Here is a 22589-nt window from a genome sequence, read left to right as displayed (position 1 = left end):
TTATTTCTTTAACCAACCCAGATAAAATCTCAGATTTCATCTTACGTGGGCACCTATGCAATTATCGAACACATAATTTGGCTTCGAAACAAATTAATTGCTGTTATTATGTTAATGTATTTTTTTTAACAAAATGTAAATTAGCTATTACTCTCAAATTCATTTCCTTCCCAATTTATATTTGTTTTGATTACAAACCTCAAATGTGGGCACTCTCTCGTCAAATTGGGCACATTAAGTGGGCTTATTATTGTAATCAACGGTAATTTAAATTCAAATAATTATATGAGTGACTTAAGGAAATTGGGTAAATTTTTGTTCTTATCTACCATTGAAATATTCTATTTATAATTTTTTGAGTTAAAGTGAACCATCACACAAATCGGGAATACCTGAGATATTGTGAGATGATTTCATTTCACTAATTAATGTTCCCAAAGTGGAAAAAATGTAATATTCGTCCACCTTTTAGCTCACAATATTGAATCGATTTCAAAAATTCAAAAACTGTTCAAAAGATATTGGTTGGGAATTATACTGATTAGTTTTGGTGAAATCTACCAAGCCGTTTTCTTTAAATAAATGTTGAAAAAAAATTGCCGAGTTTAATGAAACTTTTTTGACGATAGATATCATGGTCTTATCAAACATACTGAAATATTACGTCAAGTAGTTTAATTTTAGAAATTCCTCAAAGTTTGAAAAAATATCATAGTGAATTTTTGTGTCAAAAGTTGCTTTTGTGATGTGATAAATTGTGCGAAAGCTTGATTCACGAAATAAACAGTTGAAAATATTATCTAAATATCTAAATCTCAATTTCCAATTTTCCAAGTTTTTGCAACTTGCCTTAAGGTAAGGTGACCATACATCCCAGAATTAGATTTTTATCATGTGTCCCGGGTTTTTCTATACGCAAATTGTCCCGGATTTAGACCTTTTGTCCCGAATTATCATGAGTTTTCGAGAAATTTAGGTTTAAATTGAATCTTTGAAATACTTGATAATAACATACAAGACATCGAGTATGCTTATATGAAACAATGAGAGGTCAAATTCCAAAGGCGCTTTAAAATAACATCCCACATTAATAAATTCGAACTTTTATTTTCAATTTTACTAAATTTAGCAAATATTATGAAAACGAACGAATAATGCAAATTCTTTCTTAATTATGAATAAAATTGTAAAGTAAATTGAACAGAAATATATACAAGACTCAAAAGCAAAAAACCTATAGATTGAAAAATATAAGATAATAATACAACCATAGAGAAAATAGAAAATAACATATAATCGAACACATAAGGTTTTACTAAAAGTGCCCGCAGTTCTCAATAAAAATTAAATCATTAAAACAAATTATATTGTTTTCCTAAATAGTATAGGTTATTTTAAAATCTTATTTATGATATTTAGCAAAAACCTTTCCGCCCCGTCCCGGGTTAGTATAAAAAAAATGCCGTCCCGGTTTTGACTTTAAAAAATATGGTCACCTTACTTAAGGCCAAACGCCTTAGTTTTACCCTAGTTCATATCAATGGTACTAGAATTATCATATGCATTGGTTACATGTATTATAAAGAATAATATATCGATAATTATATAGAGTCACACGGACTCGGAGTCAAGATGTATATTAGGGAACTAACGAACGCATGGTCGAAAGGGTTTAATTAAATTTAAGAGCTTGAATTGAAAGTAAGTGAATCCATTAACCGTATTTTTCATATATGTACCGTTATATAATTCACCCTAATACACCCCTGAATAAAATCTCGCACCCTCGGGCCCAACATGTATATCAGAGAACTAACGACCGAGAATGTATAAGAGTCTTCTCAGTCGGCGGACGAGAGAGAACGCGTCCTTCATTACTTCATAACATCCACTTGCACAAAAACAAAAGGAAAAGGAAAAACGAACGAAAAGAATGAAAAGCATTCGGCTAAACTTGACTAAGAGCTCTTGTATTATTTTCTGATAGAAAGGGATTACAAACATTGGTAAAGTAGTCAGAGATTATGATTCCCGGTAATGTAGACATGGGTTGAGTTAAAAATTTGCTTTATATTATTGCTTAGTAGAAAAAGTAAAAAATAAACTTATTAGAAAATTATAAAACTGTATTAAATCTCTGATTGATTTACAAAGTTTGAAATGTCATGACGTATGTATCTTATTTTGATTTTCCACTGCGCTCGTGGCTAACTTGTGTTGACACATCACTCCCCGTACAATTTAAAAAATATTGGATTTTATGTTAAATCTCACACGAACTAATGGTACAACTAATATAACATATAAAACTAGTTGAAAGATAACAAATAAAACTAGATGAAAGTGGCATTTTACCTTGAGGCAAGTTGCGCGAATTTCTCGAAATGTTTAATAATTGACTTAATCAATTGAAATTGAGATTTCGATATTAAGATAAAAATTTCAACGACATACACGTTTACGTATATCATGTACGTAGTGCTTGATATTATTTATTTAATGGTGTAAATTAATACTAACATTTTTACACAACTAGATGAGTCTTGTAGACTTATTTTTTCGATTATTCTAAAAAAATGGCTTTGAATTTGTGATATTCAAATTTTGACTCACCTCGTCAAAAAAACAACTTATGACACAAATTTTGATTTTAAGCATTTTTTTTTTCAAACTTGATGATTTTTTGAAGTTAAAATACTTGCAAAGGGCCGCAAAATTTTTGCCTATACCGTGGACGATTTTTTGTTACTTTTTATTAATTACTAAGAAACGGTTCGACCGATCGTCACACAAAACGATGAGAAACTATAGTCCTCATCAAGATACAGCGAATGGCTTTTAAATTTTTGAAATCGATGAAAACATAAGCATCTTCTTCGGGAAATTAATAAAATAATAATAATAATAAAATAATTTAAATAGTGCAATCCTTTTGACCACCAAATAAAATCCCAAGATTCTTTCATCTCAGCGTCTTATAAAAATCCTTATCATGCTCATAAAATACAAGTGACTTATCACCAACCAATCCATTAAATATGCGATATCAATAGCGATGTCAAATAATAAAGTTATTATCGTATTATTGTTATTATATATGGGTAACAACCGGTTCTGGTCCTGTATCATTGCCTTCAATTTATCTGACTGAGTCTAATGCAAAATCGACCTTTTTGTTTTAGTACCAGACAACAAAAGAGCAAGGCCGATCCGACGCCGATCTCTTATAAGAATCTGATTCGAAAACAATTCTGCAATCGTAATCTTGGAATAGGGATCGAAATATAGAAATCGAACAAAATCAATGGAAATGGAAAGCATTGCATTTGGATACGTTTTCATAATAATAGAAACAAGTGCCTTGACATAAGAGTCTGACATAATTTGCATTCACATAAGAGTCTAATAAATCTAACCCATGTCCAAAACAAAAAAATTCACTTGGAAATGTACTGTTATAGTGTTGAGATAGTAATAATTAATAAAGAAAATACTCTGAACTAGTAGTGCATGGCATCGTGCCTTAAGGCAAATTGCTGGAACGTTCCGTACCATCAGTTATTCGAAGAATAATATATTCAAAGATTTCCAAATGTTTTCAGATAGATTATTATAAATACTTTTGAAATATAAAACAGAAAAAAAATTGAAATTTTGTAATTAATTATCATTCGATTTCTCCTCATTTTTTGCACTTTTAGCTTCGTATCTCAGAAACTGTTAAACCTGTCTTTGTCAAAAACCAATCTTTTCCATAATTTCTATGACTTAAAAATCTGCATCTGCATGGATATTCCCACTTAAATAATCATTAATTATATAATTTTATTTAGGATATGGCGAGACACAAAATTCCATAATTATACTGTAAAAATCAAACCAATTACACCATAATTAATAACACCAATCAATTAAACTATTATCAAACTATGTTCACTAAAATTCACAGATTATTCTTTATTGTACAAATAATTTTTTGCTATTTTTCTAAAAAAAATTATTTTGTCCTTTCTTACATCATAAGTTATACCTAATAGGTATAAAGGAACAGTAAAGTGACAAAAACTGTCTGTTTTAGTTGTAATTTATTTTAAATATTATTGAATCAATGGGTAAGATTTTTATATGCAAAATAGGCGACTTTATGGCAACTTTCACAAATGGAAAAATATGGATTTTGTTGTTTGGGGATTTAAAAACATTTGGGCGACATGTTTTATGATTTTTTTTATCAAATGGCATTTTAAAATCGGTGCAGCAGTTCTTAAGAAATTATCTATGAGAGTCGTATTTTATATCAGACAGTATCGAACTAAAATGTTAGTATCAAACTCTGTAATTTTTAATTTTTTATACTAATGGGGTTTGGGAAAAATTGGGGTTTTTACTAATAAATGGGGGTTTTACGGAAAAATTGTTACTCTATTTTAGAGCGATGTAGTTTATTTATGAGGTTGAATAACATAATTTTGAACAATAATAGATATTTCTGTTTAATTTATCATAAACAAACTCAATGTTTCTTGAACTATCATTATCACATAGAAGATAAATACAACTTCTTGAAATGCACATTTTGTGAGAGCATTTTTTCCAAAAAATCACACTGCATACAAGCATATTCATCAGAAATATTTATCATCAGAGTTGGAATAACTATTAATTTAATTTATATCTTGTAAAATTGTTTTTTTAAATTATTTTACTTTTTACTTGGTGCCTTTCACCCCAAAGGTTTATAGAAGTAATATGATAAAGCTGTTGGATCTAAGTTAAGGATAACAACACACTTTATAAGACAATTAAATAACGTACTTAAAAATTATATTCAGGTATCGTAAACTAAACAACAGTACTCAAAACCAAAAGAACCAACGAAAAAAATACTCCCATAAAAAAGTGGCAATGTAGTCGTTTATCTTCTGATATTGACGTCGCACGATTTGAACCAATGAACAGTTACACATTTTTTGTCCTCTACTTTAAAATAGTGTGTTAAAAATACCAAAATTTACTTAGTTTTTTTGAGATACTTGTGTAGGACTTTTTTGCTCTACTTCACTTTACGTTCTGTGCATTGCTATTTTTCAAATAATTCATTAATTCAATTAAAATCTTTCACTTACCACACAGAAATTTCTTTAATAAGTTGTCTATCTTGATTTTATCAGCTATCAAGTTTCTCGATCATCTCATAAAAAATCTCATTTAGATCAATTTCTGATTTATATCGACTTTGCAATCAAATCACGTCTCAATACAAATAGCCTGAGGCTGCAATAAATTCAATATTATCGAATGATAAATTAATAATATCGATATAAATTACATATATCGAGAATCGCTAAATTATTAATATTCATGAGATAAATCTATGTTGCGTGTAATGGAGACATAAATGGAGAAAAAAATACAAGTTATGAATAAGGAAATACATAACTGATATAAAATAAATAATAATATATGTCTGTTTTAGATGTAATTTATTTTAATTATTATTGAATTAATGGGTAAGATTTTATATGCAAATTAGGCGACATTATGGTAACTTTCACGAATGGAAAAATGTGGATTTTGTTGTTTTGGGATTTAAAACCATTTGGACGACATGCTTTACGATTTTTTTTAACAAATGGCTTTGTAAAATCGTTGCAGCCGTTTGTAAAAAATTATCAAAGAAAGTTGTATTTTGGCTCACATAATAAACAACCATTTTTAAAACATTATTCACTAACAACTTCTCGAAGAATTTTTTTATATTTTTGCCAAAAAATCCTGGGTGCTAGTTTACAGTTTTCATAATATGTTCAGTCATTCTGAATCGTTTGATACCAAAATTAAAAAATTTGATACTGAAATTTTAGTTTGAAAATAAAAAATTAAAAAAATAAAAATTTTCTTCGAGAACTTGTTAGTGAAAAATGTTTTGAAAATTGTTGTTCCTTATGCGACTTATTGAGATCTACTAAATAATATTGCTTATTGCAAACGACTTTTGTCAGTATATTTAAAACACAAATCTTATTGTTAGTTCATATTATGAAAAATGTTTTCATAATATGAACTAACAATAAGATATAAGACCTTTATATCGATTTATTTTGTTAAATCTTTATACAGGTGTTTATTATTTCTATCTATCATATCATGCACTTTTATACTATTTTTAAATGAACTTTTATCGAAATATCTTTCTCTAATGTGGCTACCAGAATTTAAAAAAAAACTCATTTTAATCGCATAGTTCTAAAACGATTTTCATGTAATGTTATCGAAATGAAAAAATGTATCCGTTCTCTAAGGATATTTTTCTTTGTAAAGGGATTTTATAATCGAATCCTTTTGTCGTTATCTAGAACATTAATTTACTTTTTGTGTCCATATGTTAATGTGAAGCTATTTGTTAAGGGTATCAAAATAAGCCCTTTAGGTATAAAAAATATATGAAAAAGCAATGTAAGAAAAAATAATATGGGTAGTAAACCCAGTAAAAGTTCTCACATTTTATTTAGAAGTATTTTATTATTAAATAATTAAAATGCAGTTAAAACGATTGTATTAGGATCAAAGATATTTTAAAGTACAAGAACATTTATAAAGTGGCGTATTATGCGGGAAATCGTCTCAACAAGGTTCTAGTCTACTGTGATAAAAGTATTGACATTTCTGAACAAATAAGTTAATATTACTCACATTCTCAAATAATATATCACACATGTCACAATATAAAACAAAGGAGATTCGCTGGAACTTCCTGCACCATAATAAAATGTTCGAGGATATTATGAATAATGTTACTTTCATTATTATTATTTTGTAAAAAGTAAATAAACAAAACTAATATTTAATCTAATATTATTTTAATTTTTAGTCTAATATTTCTAACATGAGAATAATTTAAATTGAATTGCAAAGTTGAAATTATTTAAATAGTAATTAAAATTAGAATAAACATCCAAATTATTTTTGATATTCAAAAAAAAAAAATTTTTATTTGAAATCTAAAAAAAATCAACAAAATTTTTTTTCCAAGAGCTATCGTTTCGCCAACACAAGCAGAGAGTTTTTTGAATCATTCAAATCGGTTAATCCGTTCTCTCAAAACCTCGATTTCTATTTTCTGCACTCTTTGCTCCGTTTTTCCTTAACGGCCGGGCCTGTCTTTGCTAAAAACTAATTAGCACATCTATCTATTAATAGAAATCGAATGTTTTTTGAGCAATTTAAATCGGTTGATCCGTGCGCCTGAAATCGTCGACCAAAAATTGTCTCCACACATACGCACACACATAATTAATTATTATTTGTTAAATTAAAACTCCATTCACATTTTTATTTTACTCATATATATTTATTTTAAATCTAAATCCATTATTCCACTTTCTTTTTATTCTCAATTTAACATAATTAAAATTCACTCCACCTTCCAACAAAGTTACATAACCGCCTCTGCACCGATAATATTCATCAATGACTTCAATACAAGTGATTTTTGCAGAATTATTTTGTCCAGGTTTTGGAAAAATCACTTCTCTTACTGGAGTCAGTCCTGAATTCGGTTTTTGATCTTCTATAGTACTAAATAATAATCGATCATTTGTTGTTTTTTGACCCCAAATTATACCGTGACCAAGAGAATCTACTACTATTGGCACCAAAATTACAAAAATTGATAAAACGATGAGATGAATTTTTATCATGATGATTTTTTTTATTTTATATAATTAATATATTATTTTAGATGTCACTTCGTTTTGCTTTAATTTAAAATGCGTTCATTTACAATATGTTTGATTTATTTATACTGTTCTCTAGACACTGACGCTGGTTTATTCTGCGAATTTAGTGATGCAAATACTTTCTTTTTTCTGAATCAGTTATTGAGGTTTTATTTATAGAATAGATCATCATGAGCACAATAAGGACCGATTGTTATCGAATGTTATCAGGAGTACCGCAAGGAAGTGTACTTGGTTCTACCTATATACATTATATCAGTAACTCACCATTATGAACAAATTTTACACTAGCATTTTTTGCACTGTCAACCCATAAAAATCTTATTTCTTAGTAAGAAGTACTGTTCAAAAAAGGTGAGAATAGAAATCAATAATAAATAATTAAGAATAAATAAATAAATTATTCAAAATCAGTTCAAATAACTCTTTATCACAAAAATTGTTCAGTGATTTTTTTGAATAATTTAGAGACTTTATACAATAATACTATAAAATATTTTTGATTTTGTTGAGACTATAAATTAACCAAAAATATTAAAGTTTGATTAGATCAATTATTTTTTTTACATTGTATTTGATAAGAGTTATTGCATAAACCAGTTTGATTAAATTTTAATATAAAAACAGATTTAAGCTTGATTTGCAAAAAAAAAAACAGCCAAAATAATAGATATGAAAAATAATGTATAGTAGATATGAAAATAATAGTTGTTATAAAATTATTTCTAAGTATTAAGTACGAATTATTGCGTAAACCAGTTTGAAGGAATTTTATTATAAAAAACAGAGTTTTGCTGAATTTTTTGAAAAAATATCTCTAAGTACTACGAAATAAGTTTTAAAAAAAGATTTAATTAAGTTAAAAAAAATTTTTTTTTCAAGGATACTTGTATAGAGCAAGATTCTTGAATTCCAATGTGACAAATTGTTCTTGGCTCGATTGCAAAATATATATATATATATATATATATATATATATATATATAATACAGATTTATTTTATAAAAAATAATGAATAGAAAATTATCTCTAATTTCTTTTAATTAGTTAATTTGACTAATTTTGTTTATACTAGAAATATAAGATTTTATGAGTTTGTACTAATATTATTTTAATTTGTGTAAATATTTTTCAAATTATTCACAACATCATGTCGAATAAGTTATTATTTATAGAATAACGCATAACTTATCTTTTAGTGAATAATTATTCAACAAACGCACAGAAAGATTATTTAATTAATGACGTATTTAATTATGATAAAAATGTAAGAATGAATTATGTATATATATATATATATATGTGTGTGTATATATTCTAAAAGAATAAGTAAGAATTACAGAATAAAAAATATGTTAAAATATAAAATCATTTTACCTTTGATACAAATTTTGAGATGCAAAGAGATTTATGTAAAATGAACTTTTTTTTAATATTCTAAGGCAAAAGTTTTCTAGAAAATCAGTTTGAGTGATCTATAAAGCGGCTTTTGTATTTTTGTGAATTAAAAAAAAAATTCTTACATTTTTTTGTACTACATAAATGTTTGAAACGAAATATTCGATAATGATATTGTTTTAAGATCTTTTTATTAAGAATGTGCTTATTAACTAGACTCGATATAATATATAGAAATTATTAATTATAAAATACTGATATATTTATTTAAAATATTTATTTTAACAAAAACAACTTATAACATAAAAAAACAATTTTAAAATCCATAAATATCAATCATAAAGTTAAATCCGTGATTTCTTTGACTTTTGATATGGAGAGTTGTGTGGTTGTAGTTTACACCTGAAAAATAAAATAATTTTTTAAAATTATATTATAAATTATTATAAAAAAAAATATTTTAAAATGTATAAAGTATGCAGATGTTCTCTGAAGTTGGGATGATAAATCTAATTATTATAATAATCTTAAGACTTAAAAAATAAAACTATTAATGAAATGATAAAACAAATGAGCAAGAAATACCACGAAAAATTACCAGGTCACCAAAACAAATATTTAAAAGAATTAAGTGAGGAATCTCCTACTCGAAGATTGAAAAAAAGGCCATACGATCTTAAATAAAATGTTAAAAAAATAAAAAATAGATATCTTATAGGAGTTAATCTCTTGAATGCATTAACACCTAGTATATTGTCTAAAAAATGTATATTATTTTGATTGACAATAAATCTAAGCAAATAAAATAATCTTAATGTAAATGAACAAATTGGAAACAAATTGGAACTATTTAGCTAATTGATACATCGCTATAAAATATTTGTTTTAAGTTAATTAATTAAAACATACTTTTACGCTTATTTTATTTTTGAGTATAGAACTTTCATTCAGAAATGTTAATGGATAAACAACAATTGAAATTTATACAATTTTTAGTCAATTAGAATTTACACATGTTTTTCAATACTAAAACCACAGTTAAAAATTTTCAGTATTACAATAGAATATGTAGCAGAAATTATGACAATAGAAAATAGGAATTGGGATATGTTGAACACGAAACAAAAGCCAACCCAAAAAACTGTTTTCCAACAAAACAATTCAATAAGACTTTTTTTTAGAAATCTTAAAGGAAAAGCTCTGACACTACAAAACCAATGTCGTACACAGATATATCATAAAATAGCATATTTATATAAACGTAAATTATTAATAAAACCTATATTAAAACCATTTACTACAATATCTAGTACCAGAATAATTTTAAAGTTGCACTGAAAGAACTTAGTAGGCTGTTGAACAAAAACCGCGCTGTAAGAGTTCCGCGTTATGGGAGGATTGACAGTAAACTTATAACAATATCTTCCTTGCATCTTATATATGTCTATTACCAAAAATGAATTTTATAATTTTTTATCCTCACCTCCTTCCAAAAGAGAAATATAACCTCCATTGTCGTTCACATATTGATCAGTGGCATTGATGCAGGTGATGGTGGCGTAATTAAATTGTCCATCCTTAGGGAACTTGACATCTCTTTTAACTACTTGCAATGGCTTGAATTCTTCATATTCGATTGAATTGAACAATAATCTATCACCGGCTGTCCTTTGGCCCCAAAGCATGTTGTGACTTTGGCAATTGGCCACTGCCACCAAAACGGCGATGGCTGCTAAGCCGAGAACTAATTTGTTGAAAGCCATGGTGAGAAATGGTAACTGAATTATTTTGCTGAAGTTTTTGCTAATGATATTGTTTTATATATGTGATAAAACAGGTGTTATCAAGGTGCTTCTTGGTAATTGTATATGAGGATTGTTTGGCATGTTGAACAGGTGTGGTCAACTTTTTGCAAAGCTCCTAAAAAATTTTGCAGTCATCTTAGAGGAATAAAAATAAAAATTTATACTTATGTATTATTAGTTAATATTATTATGAGTATTTTTTATGATTCAATATTTATAGCATCATAGTATTCTATTTTAAATTACTAGAGCATATTTGAGCAAGGTATTAATAAAAGATTTGGTTCAAAATAATTAAAGAGATGGATTTTAATGCAAAATTTGATGATTTGGCTCCAATATTTGTAAAAATCTATTGAAATGCGTTTTAATCAAAATCTGAACATTTTAACTGTGAATTAAACCAATCATTAAACATATTCCGTGTTCAAAAAAGTGAAAAATAGATTCTATTACTTGTTTGTTGGATCTTTTACATATTTATTTATTGTACAATTTATAATATAGATCTGATTTAAATTTACAAATAATTAATCAAACTTTCTCAAAAATTATTAACATTAAGGAATTTTGTATGGGTTTATGATGATAATTATTTCACATATAAATTTAATAGTGTTTTATATTTGCTTAAGTGTATAGAATTTTCAAAACGATTTACTTCAATAATAAATGCAAAGTATTATGCTGAATTTTTTAACATCAATGCTAATAGTAATATACAAATTATTATACCATTTGTCGATTTATTATACCATTTGTCGATTAATTATACTATTCATTATACTAATATATTAAAATAATATTTTACAATGTTTTCATTACCCCGACATAAGGTTTTCTATCCATTTTTCCTAAAGATAAGCATTTTTCTTATCTATCGCGTGAATCACCAATTTTTGCGACCAATCAATTTTTTATCATTAATTTTTATATCGATCAGTTTATTTGTGTGAGATATATTTTTATCTGGAAGTGTTTTGTTAAAGTAGAAAATTTTCGTTAAATGTATATTATTATTACATAAATTGCAGATGTTATCAAATTGATAAGAGATATTCAAGGAAGCTGTTTATATATTGGATTTAAGTTTATTCGTGTGAATTGAAAAATTATCATGAAATTGTGCGCTCGAATTAATTTTTAAATAATATTTATTAATTAAAATTTTAAAATTTGTATTCGAAAAAACTGCACGACAATATGGGTCGTATTTTTTACGTAACTTCTTTTAGTTTTACTAGATGTGTGTTTGTTTGTTTTCCTAAACTAGTATATGCATTTTTGAAACTTTTATTTCTAGTTATATAACATCGTACAAATAAAAGTGATGATTGATAGATTTAATAAATTTCACATTTATTCAGATGATTTTGGCAAATTTTGTTACTAATTGTAAGAAAGTTAATGATTGTTATGAGAGAAATGATTGATTTATGGTATTACTTTATTTACTGTTTTTGACAAAACCTCATAAATTGCATTTTAATGAAAAATTTAGATTTTGATAATTTCGTAAGTTTCGAATAAAACTCTGTGAATTGATACATTTTTAATTTTGTTTAGTATTTTTCATTTAGTTTAGTTAGTTATTAATTTCATTTCTGTTGTTATTTTGTTTAATTATTTCTGATTTCTTGCTGCAAAAAAGATGAATTTATCTTACGAAATTATTTATAGTAATTGTAATATTACTAACTGTGAAATTAATTATTAAAATAATTGTACTAGTGTTGGCTTATTATTAATGCAGCAATGACGAAGAAGGACTATTTTTATTTAGATCTTGCTATCTATATTTTCAAGGGAAAACCGATCTCACTACTGCTTGACATCAGGCTGCCCGAGGGACTAAGCTGCAAGTTGAAATATCATAAAATTATTTTAGATATCGTACTAATTCACCTATAAACCAGTCATAATGATTCAACCTTGAAATTTTATTCGAACTCTGAATCCGCAATAGATAGAGTTATCATGATACGTGTCATATGTGTTTATTAAAAAATATTCATCGATGTTCAGTGTCGTTATTAATTTTATCAAAATATATTAAAAAGTATTATTGGGTATTTATAAAAATTTGATATGAAGATGTCGACTGAAATGAGCAATCTTATACTAAATTGTATGGTTGGCGTTATTTTTCTGGGGATGATTCTTGCAGTAGTAAGTGACGCTTTTTGTTATAAGTTTTATTTTGCAAATTGCTGTTTTTATCAAAAAAATATTTATTTTAGATATAAATATTTTATTTTAGTTCTTATATGCAGTTCGAAAACAGGAAGAAAATCTGGACTTAATGTGTGCAATGTTTGATATGCATGCCAAGGGCTACATTAATATGAATCAACTCAACGAAGTATTTGAGAAAGTTGAATAATGATTAATACTAATTAGTTAATGTAATAATGAACCAATGTAAAATATTATATTTATTTATATTTGTCGGCTTCCCCGTGGTCTAGTGGTTAGATCCATATTTCTTCCAACCAGGTTGTAAACTCGATACCCGTCTGGGACAACCTGATGTCAAGCAGTAGTAACATCTGGTTTTACTTGGAAATATAGTTAGCACAACGTTTACAATTAAAATACATTAAAATTACAAAAATAGTAATAATATAATTTATTACATAGAGATAAGACAACCGTTGGGTTGCCTCCTGACAGAGTTAGATGAAAATCATCACAATTGCTTATAGGTACAAAATCTTTGTATTACAAAATTCAATTATTTTGATCATGATTCATAATTAATCGCACGTGTAAATGTTAGATATCAATCAATGTTGATAAACATGTTTGGAATATACTAATTAACATTTGAAATCAAAATGAGTTTTATTGATATTGATATTTTTGTGATTAATTTGTTTGATAGTAGTATGAATTATATGAAATTTGAAATGAATATGTAAATAATTATTTATATATAATAAATAACTATTTGTATATTTGATTATTTTTTTATATTTTTTTTACGTTTTAGAAACTGGTAAAAACACAAAAAACTAGTTTTATACATTTTTTATTTAAACATTTAATGAAATTTGTTGAATATAACTTACTTTTGTACATAATAAAAATTGCTTTGATTGAAAAAATGTATGTTTTTATTCAAAGCAATTTTCATTTAATTCTATAAATATATTTATAATATATTTTGACATAAATTTCGATTTTGCTTATCTTATCGAAAGAATAAATAATGTTCAATATTTCTATATTTTAAAAGTGATTTTTTTCTAAATTTTCTAAAGTTTAGATTTGAAGTTCCTGAATTATTTCTAAAATTTAGGTCAAAAAATATTAGAAATTAGGTGCGTGGAAGTATAAAAAATATTTAAAAATTTATAAAAAAAATTGGCAAATATTTTAGTTCAAAATATTAAAGTTGTGAATGCTCAATTAGTTGAAATATATTTGATATTAAGCCAGGAGGCATAAAAATAATTTTCAAAATATTGAAAATGTAGTTCTTAAATATAGCTGTTTTTTAAATAAACAAAATTTAAATAGACAAAAAATAAGACACAAATTTATTGCATGGTCATAAAACTAAAAATGTATCAAATTAATCAGCAACATTTGAATAATTTTTATACTTTTTCAAACCTTTTTTAATACTCTTTAGACTTTTTATATTTCCCTTATTTACATAGTTCTGATATACTATTATAAATAATTTAAATTATTCTATTTTGCGGTTGAATGCTGTTTCCAAATTAAATTCCAAAAATGTTTCAAGCTCAAAATTAAATCAATATGTTTGTTTTAAAGCCATAGACTACTAGTTTCTTATATTAATCTAAAAAAAATTGTTTCTACTAAATATGTTAATAAATTAAAAAAATGAAAATGTTTCTCCAAAGATATATTTCAATATATATAATGATTACAACATAATAATGTATTGGTATATAAGTCTACCCTTGGGTATTATACTTCATCATTACATATTTTAGATCATGACGTATATATTTAGAAAAATATTACACTGTTCTTATTTAAAGTATGACAAATTTGACATATAGCCAAATTTTGATTAAATTGCAAAAAAGAATTTTAAATATGTCATTTAGTGCAAACAAATATGTCTTCTAGTGCAAATATTTCTGATACAAAAATATATCAATTATAACAACCATGGTTGTATTCTAAAATATAAAGTTGTCATAGAAAAGTTCTGATTGTTGTTCAAAAATAAGAAAAGCACCAAATAGTTGCATAACAATAAAATAAGAGTCAAATATAAAAAAATAAACTATTGTTATTTAAACGTCGATCCCAACTAGCTCGATAACGAGCAGTATGATATCAAATTTCTATTTAAGGTTATCTCGAAATCTCAAACACAATCTCAAACCAAAATCGCCTTTGGTGGGCATTGCTGCAACATATAAAAACCAACACTATTAAATATACAAATGTAATATGTATATATATATATATATGTGTGTGTGTGTGTGAGTAAAATGTAAAATAGAAAAGTGGAAAATAAAAAGCCCGCTGAGTTTCCCCCTCGAGAAAAATACCAGGTTAAGATGTAGGATAAGCACACATCATATTAATTTATAATAAATGACAAAACTTTCTATTTTTTAATAAAATTTATTACATACAAATCAAAAGTACAAAAAAATCAGTCCTCTATCCTCATCACATTCCATAAATATCAATTTGGAAATTAAAACAATGTCCCCTCTGGCTGGTCAAATGCACAGTCGTGTGATTATAGTTGACTCCGCCTTCAAGAAGAGTTGCATAACCACCATTATCATCCAAATATTGGTCAGTAACATTAATAAATGTTATGATGGCCGAATTGGTGTGTCCTTCTGGAGGGAATGGTACATCCTTCTTGACAATTCCCAAAGTGGTGAATTCTCTGTGTTGAATTGTAGAGTAGAGCAATCTGTCTCCGGCAACTCGGTATCCGAATTGGGCGTTTGTGACTTTGGGATTGTGCCAAAGATATTGTCACAATTAGAATTGTTAATGTTAGTACTTGTTTGGTGAACATTTTTGTGGACTGGACTAGATTGTTGACTAGATGAGTGGAAAATACTGTATGATGTGTGTGGAAGTTTTGGATGGTTTATATATTCGAGAGTTATCTCGACCAGGGTTGATCATTAGTTTATCTAGATGTGATTCATGTTTGAGAAAAAATGTTGAACTTTATTCTGAGAAATTAGTATTTATAAAATATGAGTCATGATAAATCTTCTTAATGATAAAAATTAATAATTGCCCAAGAGTTTTGCATAATATCAAGACATCTTTTGAGTTATGCATTTATAATATTTGTTTTAGTTTAGTATTTTTTTTTTCAATTGAAAAATTTATCAAAATTTTGATAAAATTAGATGTAGCCTTGAGGCAAGTTTTATGAATAAGAGTCTTAAATCTATAAGAATTGAGATTTAGCTGTTTTGATCAAAACTTTAATTCTGTTATTTCAAGTTTTTGTTGTGTACTAGTTGATTTCCAATTGATATCGATAAATTAACAAATCGGATTTTCTAGTATAAATATGAACTTTTACTTCAGAAATTCGTAAGTTTTTTTTACTTAAAGCAACCTACTTGTTTTTTTTTGTCTATCTCTCAATCTGTTTACGTGATTATCTTTTATTTGCCTGTCTGCTTCTTTGTCCACCAGTTTTATTTTATCTCTTTGTTTACCTGATTACTCAGTCTATCATTCTACTAGTTTATCTTCCTATATTTCTATCTGTTTAGTTGATTACCTGTTAACCTACTCAGCTGCTTGTCTACCTGTCAACCTGTCTATCATTCCGCGCCAGGCTACCTTTCTATATTTCTACCTGTCAACCTGTTCATATGGCAACCTGTCAACTTGTCCATATGTCAACCTGTCCATATATCACTTGTCTACTTGTCACCTGTTCATCTGTTAACATGTCTGCATTCAACCTGTCTATTTGTCAATCTGTTCATCTTTTAACATGTCTGCATTCAAGCAGAACTGCAGTCTATTTGTCAACTTGTCTATATGTCAACTTGTCTATCGGCCAACTTGTCTATCTGTCAACTTGTCTATCTGTCAACTTGTCTATTTGTCAACTTGTCTATCTGTCAACCGTGTCTATTTGTCAACTTGTTTATCTGTCAACCTGTCCAGCTGTCAATCTGTGCATCTGTCAACCTGTCCATCTGTCAACTTGTCTATCTGTAACCTGTCAAATCGTCTATCTTTCAACCTGTTTACCTGTCACCTGTTTACTTATCAACCTGTTTACTTGTCACCAGTCTATATGTCAACCTTTTTACCTGTTTTATCTGTCAACTTGTCCGCCCATCAACGTCCATTTTTCAACGTGTCCATCTTTAACATATCCATCTGTTAACATATCCATCTGTCAACCTGTCCATCTATCAAAATATCCATCTGTCTACCTGTCTACCTATCAACCTGTCTCCTTGACTACTTCTTTATATACCCACTTCTCTGTATATCTAACTAATCTATAACTTTACTTGTTTACCTGTCTACCTATATACTTTTTATCAGTGTATTAAAATATATATGTATTGTCTGACTGTTTACCTCTCCACCTATCTAACACTCTATTTGTTTTACCTGATTTTATGTCTATTTATCTACCTGTATATCTGCCTTCTTGTCTACTAAATATTTCAATAATACATTAAAAATTCTAATAATTTACCTCAGAGTGATAAATATTGAAGTAAAGTCATCTGTAGGCCGTAATTCGTACACATAGGTTAAAATATAAACTGGCTGTAAGTGGCATTTTGTCTAGTGCAATTGCATAAGTTTCCTGATAATAATTGATTCAATCGTTTTTTTTTAATTCATATATGTATACCTGTGGACAAGTAGCCTCTAATTCAACTCCAATGACTTGTAACGTTGAGAAAACATAAAATTAGCAAATCAGATTTTATGGTAAAAACATGAACTTTTCCTTTGCGAAGTTAATTATGCCCATAAACCTAGTTTTATCATCCAACTGACTACAAAAAAAATGTATTGGCTTTGAATAAAGTACAAGAAACCGATTCCAAAAGGGAATTGTTGCATCTACTATAAATGCAAATGTTGTTCAGAAAAGCTTTACCAATTCGATTTGCACTTCATGCTTTCCAATGCTCGCAAAGAAACCGAATGATTAATATTTTCAACAATGACACCATGCTACTGCTACGAAGTAGTTTCTCGGCAATTCCAAAGCAATAATTATTATTTTCAATCGACATATAACAGAATATGCAAAACAGTCCACTTATACACGTCCGTTGCAATATATCATTTATTTATATTATTTATTTATTTATTCAAATGCTGTTGTCCGTTATACGTCTGTTTGCCCGGAGCTGCTCCGGAATTAACTGCCATGACTTGTAGAAAGATTTAGAAGACTTGCGCATGCAATCGTAATTATCCCCCATTTATCCAGTAGGTATGGGGGACATATGTAGTTTATTTTCATTTGCCAGGATAAAACTGATGAGACTTTAATTAAATTATTAGCGTAGGATAAAGGGTATTTAATAAGTAACGAGGTAGGAATTTATTAGATCAAGCTGATGTAGAAAATACTTGTTTAAGGAGTAATGAAATTTGCGAAAAACGCACATGGTGTGTGACATTGTGTGCAAAAAATCCGATTCGCTAATTTTATGTTTTCTCGACGTTTCAAGCCATTCTGAATCGAATGAAACCAAATTTGGAAAATGTATGTGTGGTGTATGTAACAGATTTTTTGCCGTAAATCAATGTTTTCTCAAAAATCGCTGGACCTATTTCAGAATTTAAATGCCATTTGATGTATCTCGATAAGGATTATCGAGATTTGTGGCGACGATCCGCCAAGCCATTTCTTTGTAATTTGGAAAAAAGTGTTAATTAATTATCATTCACATTTAGGCTCATACTACCGAATAAATTTTAAAAAATCAAAACCTGTTCGAAGAATATTAGTTAAGAATGATACTGATTAGTTTTAGGCGAAAATCTACCGAGCCGTTGTTTTGTAATTAACTGTTGAAAAAAAATTTAAGCCGATTTTTATGGAACTTTTTTTGGCGTTATATATCATGGTCTTATAGAACTTACTGAAATATTACGGCCGTACGACAAGTAGTTTAATTTTAAAAATTCATCAAAGTTTGAGAAAACCAGTAGTAATATTTTGCGTTTGTTATATTAAATTAGTCGATTTAATTAGTATAACGATAGAGTCCTTGGTCTTAATGAACATACTAAACCATTAGAGTCCTACGGAAACTGGTTCAATTATAAAAATAATTGATTTTTGAAAACTTACTTTTAGAATACTCCGTGTTCGTTCGTTTTCAATTATGTGTAATAAATCCACTCAGAATACTTTTAATCACTCATAAATTTATTTATTTTTACTGATTAAGTCGATTATTTATACATATCGGGAAGTTCAATGTAACTTGCCTCAAGAAAAATACCAATACCAAATAGTTTTTTAATATTTTCTTGTCAGCCCTATTTTAGACAAAATCTTAAATTTATTTCCAAATATCACAATTAATCTAAAGGTCCGTATTCGTGATATAATCTTTGAAGTTGCGTCATTGTTCTAAATTGTTATTTGATTGTTGTCGGATTCTTATTAGAAAACAATTGATATCAGAAATCAGGTTATTACGAATTACTCATAATCAAGGTATTTAGGAAAGATTTATATGCTGATGAAAACATTGATTGAGGAATTATTATATACTTATTCATAACTTGGAAATAATAAAATGACTCATAAATCGTTTATTAACACCACGTAGTTAATAAGTTCTAATATAATTTATATTTATCCATAAATTCATATAGATATATACATCAAATTTCAACTAGCAGTATAAAATTTAGATTTCTCCTATATTTTTAAAATCTTATATAATATATTTTAGCACATTAGCAGTTGTATATTTTAACAATAATTAACTTCCCGAAGGAGAAGTTTATGTTTTTCATCAAAAAATCCGATTCGCTAATTTATGTTTTCTCGACGTTTCAAAGCCATTCTGAATCGAATGAGACCAATTTGGAAAAAGTATGTGGTGTGTGTGTGTGTGTGTGTGTATGTGTGTGTGTGCGTGTGCACCAACAGATTTTTTTTGCCGTAAATCGACGTTTTCTCGAAAACGGCTGGGTCGATTTCAAAAAATTTAAAAGCCATTCGATGTATCTCGACGAGAACTATTGTTTGTCAGTTTTGTGCGACGATCGCCAAGCCGTTTCTTTATAAATGGCAGAAAAGTGAAAAATTTTCGTCTACGTTTTAGCCCGCAATTCTGAATCGATTTTGAAAATTCAAAACCGTTCGAAAGATATTGGTTGGGAATCGTGCTGATTAGTTTTTTGGTAGAGATCGGCCGGGCCGTTTTCTTGTATAAAGTTTTTAAAAAAAAAATTTGACGATTTTTATGATTATTTTTTTGACGAAAGATACCATAGTTTTCTAGGTCATACTAAATATTACGGCCCTACGACAACTGGTTCAGCTTAAAAATTCGTCAAAGTTTGCAAAAATCAGTATGGTCTTTTTGGCATTTGTCAAAATTAGACTTTTGATCGACGTTTTCTCAAAAACGCCTGAACCGATTTTTAGAAATTTAAAAGCCATTTGATGTATTTCGGTGAGGACTATCGTTTGTCAGTTTTTGTGCAACTATCTGCCAAGCCGTTTCTTCGTATTTGAAAAAAGTGTTGAACTTTTCGTCCACATTTAAGCTCATCCTACCGACCGATTTTGAAAAATCAAAAACTGTTCGAAAGATATTAGTTGGGAATGATGCTGATTAATTTCAGGTGAAAATCTACCGAGCCGTTTTCTTGTAATTAACTGTTGAAAAAAAGTGTTAAATTTTCGTCGACGTTTAAGCTCATCCTACCGAACCGATTTTAAAAATCAAAACTGTTCGAAAGATATTAGTTGGGAATGATGCTGATTAATTTTTAGGCGAAAATCTACCGAGCCGTTTTCTTGTAATTAACTGTTGAAAAAAAGTGTTAAATTTTCGTCGACATTTAAGCTCATCCTACCGAACCGATTTTAAAAAATCAAAACTGTTCGAAAGATATTAGTTGGGAATGATGCTGATTAATTTAGGTGAAAATCTACCGAGCCGTTTTCTTGTAATTAACTGTTGACAAAAAGTGTTAAATTTTCGTCGACATTTAAGCTCATCCTACCGAACCGATTTTAAAAATCAAAACTGTTCGAAAGTATTAGTTGGGAATGATGCTGATTAATTTTAGGTGAAAATCTACCGAGCCGTTTTCTTGTAATTACTGTTAAAAAAAAAATTAAGCCGTTTTTCATGAAACTTTTTTGGCGATATACATCATGGTCTTATAAACTTACTGTAATATTACGGCCTTACAACAAGTAGTTTAATTTTAAAAATTCGTCAAAGTTTGCTAAAATTATTATCGTTTTTTTTAAAGTAGGATTAATGAAGTATATTATTTACACATTTTTTTTTGATTAAGTGTCGATTATTTAACACATTTCGGGAAGTTCATGTAACTTGCCTCAAGGCTAAATACCAAACCAACTAGTTTTATCATGTAAAAAACATTTATTGCTCTAAAGCTTACATTTATCCGATTTTTATCACGTTGGTGGTGCAAATTTATTTTATTTATCAAGAGACCCATATACGGTGTCGGCAAGATATTTGGATAAACTTTGATCGATTTTTTATGCCAAATTTTATTTAAGAGCCATAAAATAAATTGCGTGTTGAAATCATTTAGTTTTAGTATAAATAAATCCAGGTGACACGTTTTATTACGAGGAATAAAAAATTGCAGTTGGAGATTGCATCAGTAGTATATATATATATATATATATATTATTAGTTTATACCCGGCAAACGTTGTTTTATCATAAAAATTATTTCTAGTATAAAATGATTAGTATACTAATAACTGATTGCAAGCGTGGTATATACGTAAAAGGAGGCAGCTAACAAAAAATATATCAATAGTTTATTCACTGCAAAGCATGCCACATATAAATGTTCCTGTGACATATTAATAGTCTTGCAAGTGCCAACCGAATCTCAACCGATTTTATTTAAATTGATTTGGCACATTAAAAGATTCAAGATTTTTATATATTATAACCGTGCTTCTTAATAATTCAATGATTTTTTAATTACAAGCAAAATCCGATCATTATTATTAAATTATATTGTTATGTGCATCCACAGCAAATTGGCAAGATTGAAAAAAATTAAGAGAGTGGAAAATTTTACAGCTTTGCCATAGATTTGTATTGTGGCTAGTTTCCTATAAAACTATTCTATCTTCTGATTTTAAAATTCAATATCTCAATTTCTCTGCAAAATGTCTCTCTATGCAATCCATTTAAAAATTTTGTACTGTTTGTGCGCATCGGAAATATTTGTATAAATAATAAAAATAAATTGTTTTTTTTTTTGAGTAAAATTCATGCTTTATCATAAGGTTAGTTAAATATGAATTAAAATTCAGTAAAAAAAAATCACTGACTAGAAGCGTGTTAAAAAATTATTCGATTTTTGATATTTAGATATCAAGAAATGAAGATTGTGGAAAAGGGTATTTAGAGTTGTATGCATTTTTTAATTCCGCA

The 22589-nt window shown here is 27.6% G+C and overlaps 2 protein-coding genes across 2 annotated transcripts in view; one reads left to right on the top strand and one right to left on the bottom strand.

The window, feature by feature from the left end:
• LOC113387605 (protein Wnt-5b-like) overlaps positions 1 to 22589 on the top strand; it is a 164566-nt gene that overhangs the window by 30322 nt on the left and 111655 nt on the right. The window lies entirely within an intron of this gene.
• Positions 9454 to 10902, bottom strand: LOC113388375 (probable salivary secreted peptide). The gene is made up of 2 exons (XM_026625760.1): positions 10621 to 10902; positions 9454 to 9539 (listed from the first exon to the last, which is right to left on the bottom strand). The coding sequence occupies exons 1-2, from the start codon at positions 10898 to 10900 to the stop codon at positions 9454 to 9456; spliced, it is 366 nt and encodes a 121-aa protein (XP_026481545.1). The 5' UTR covers positions 10901 to 10902.

This window comes from Ctenocephalides felis, unplaced genomic scaffold (genome assembly GCF_003426905.1).
Source record: "Ctenocephalides felis isolate EL2017-DRISC unplaced genomic scaffold, ASM342690v1 CF-g0.4_SCAFFOLD_03572, whole genome shotgun sequence".
Classification (NCBI taxonomy): Eukaryota; Metazoa; Arthropoda; class Insecta; order Siphonaptera; family Pulicidae; genus Ctenocephalides; species Ctenocephalides felis.
The sequence above is the reverse complement of the archived record's forward strand: the minus strand, read 5'-3'. Positions and strand labels throughout refer to the sequence as shown.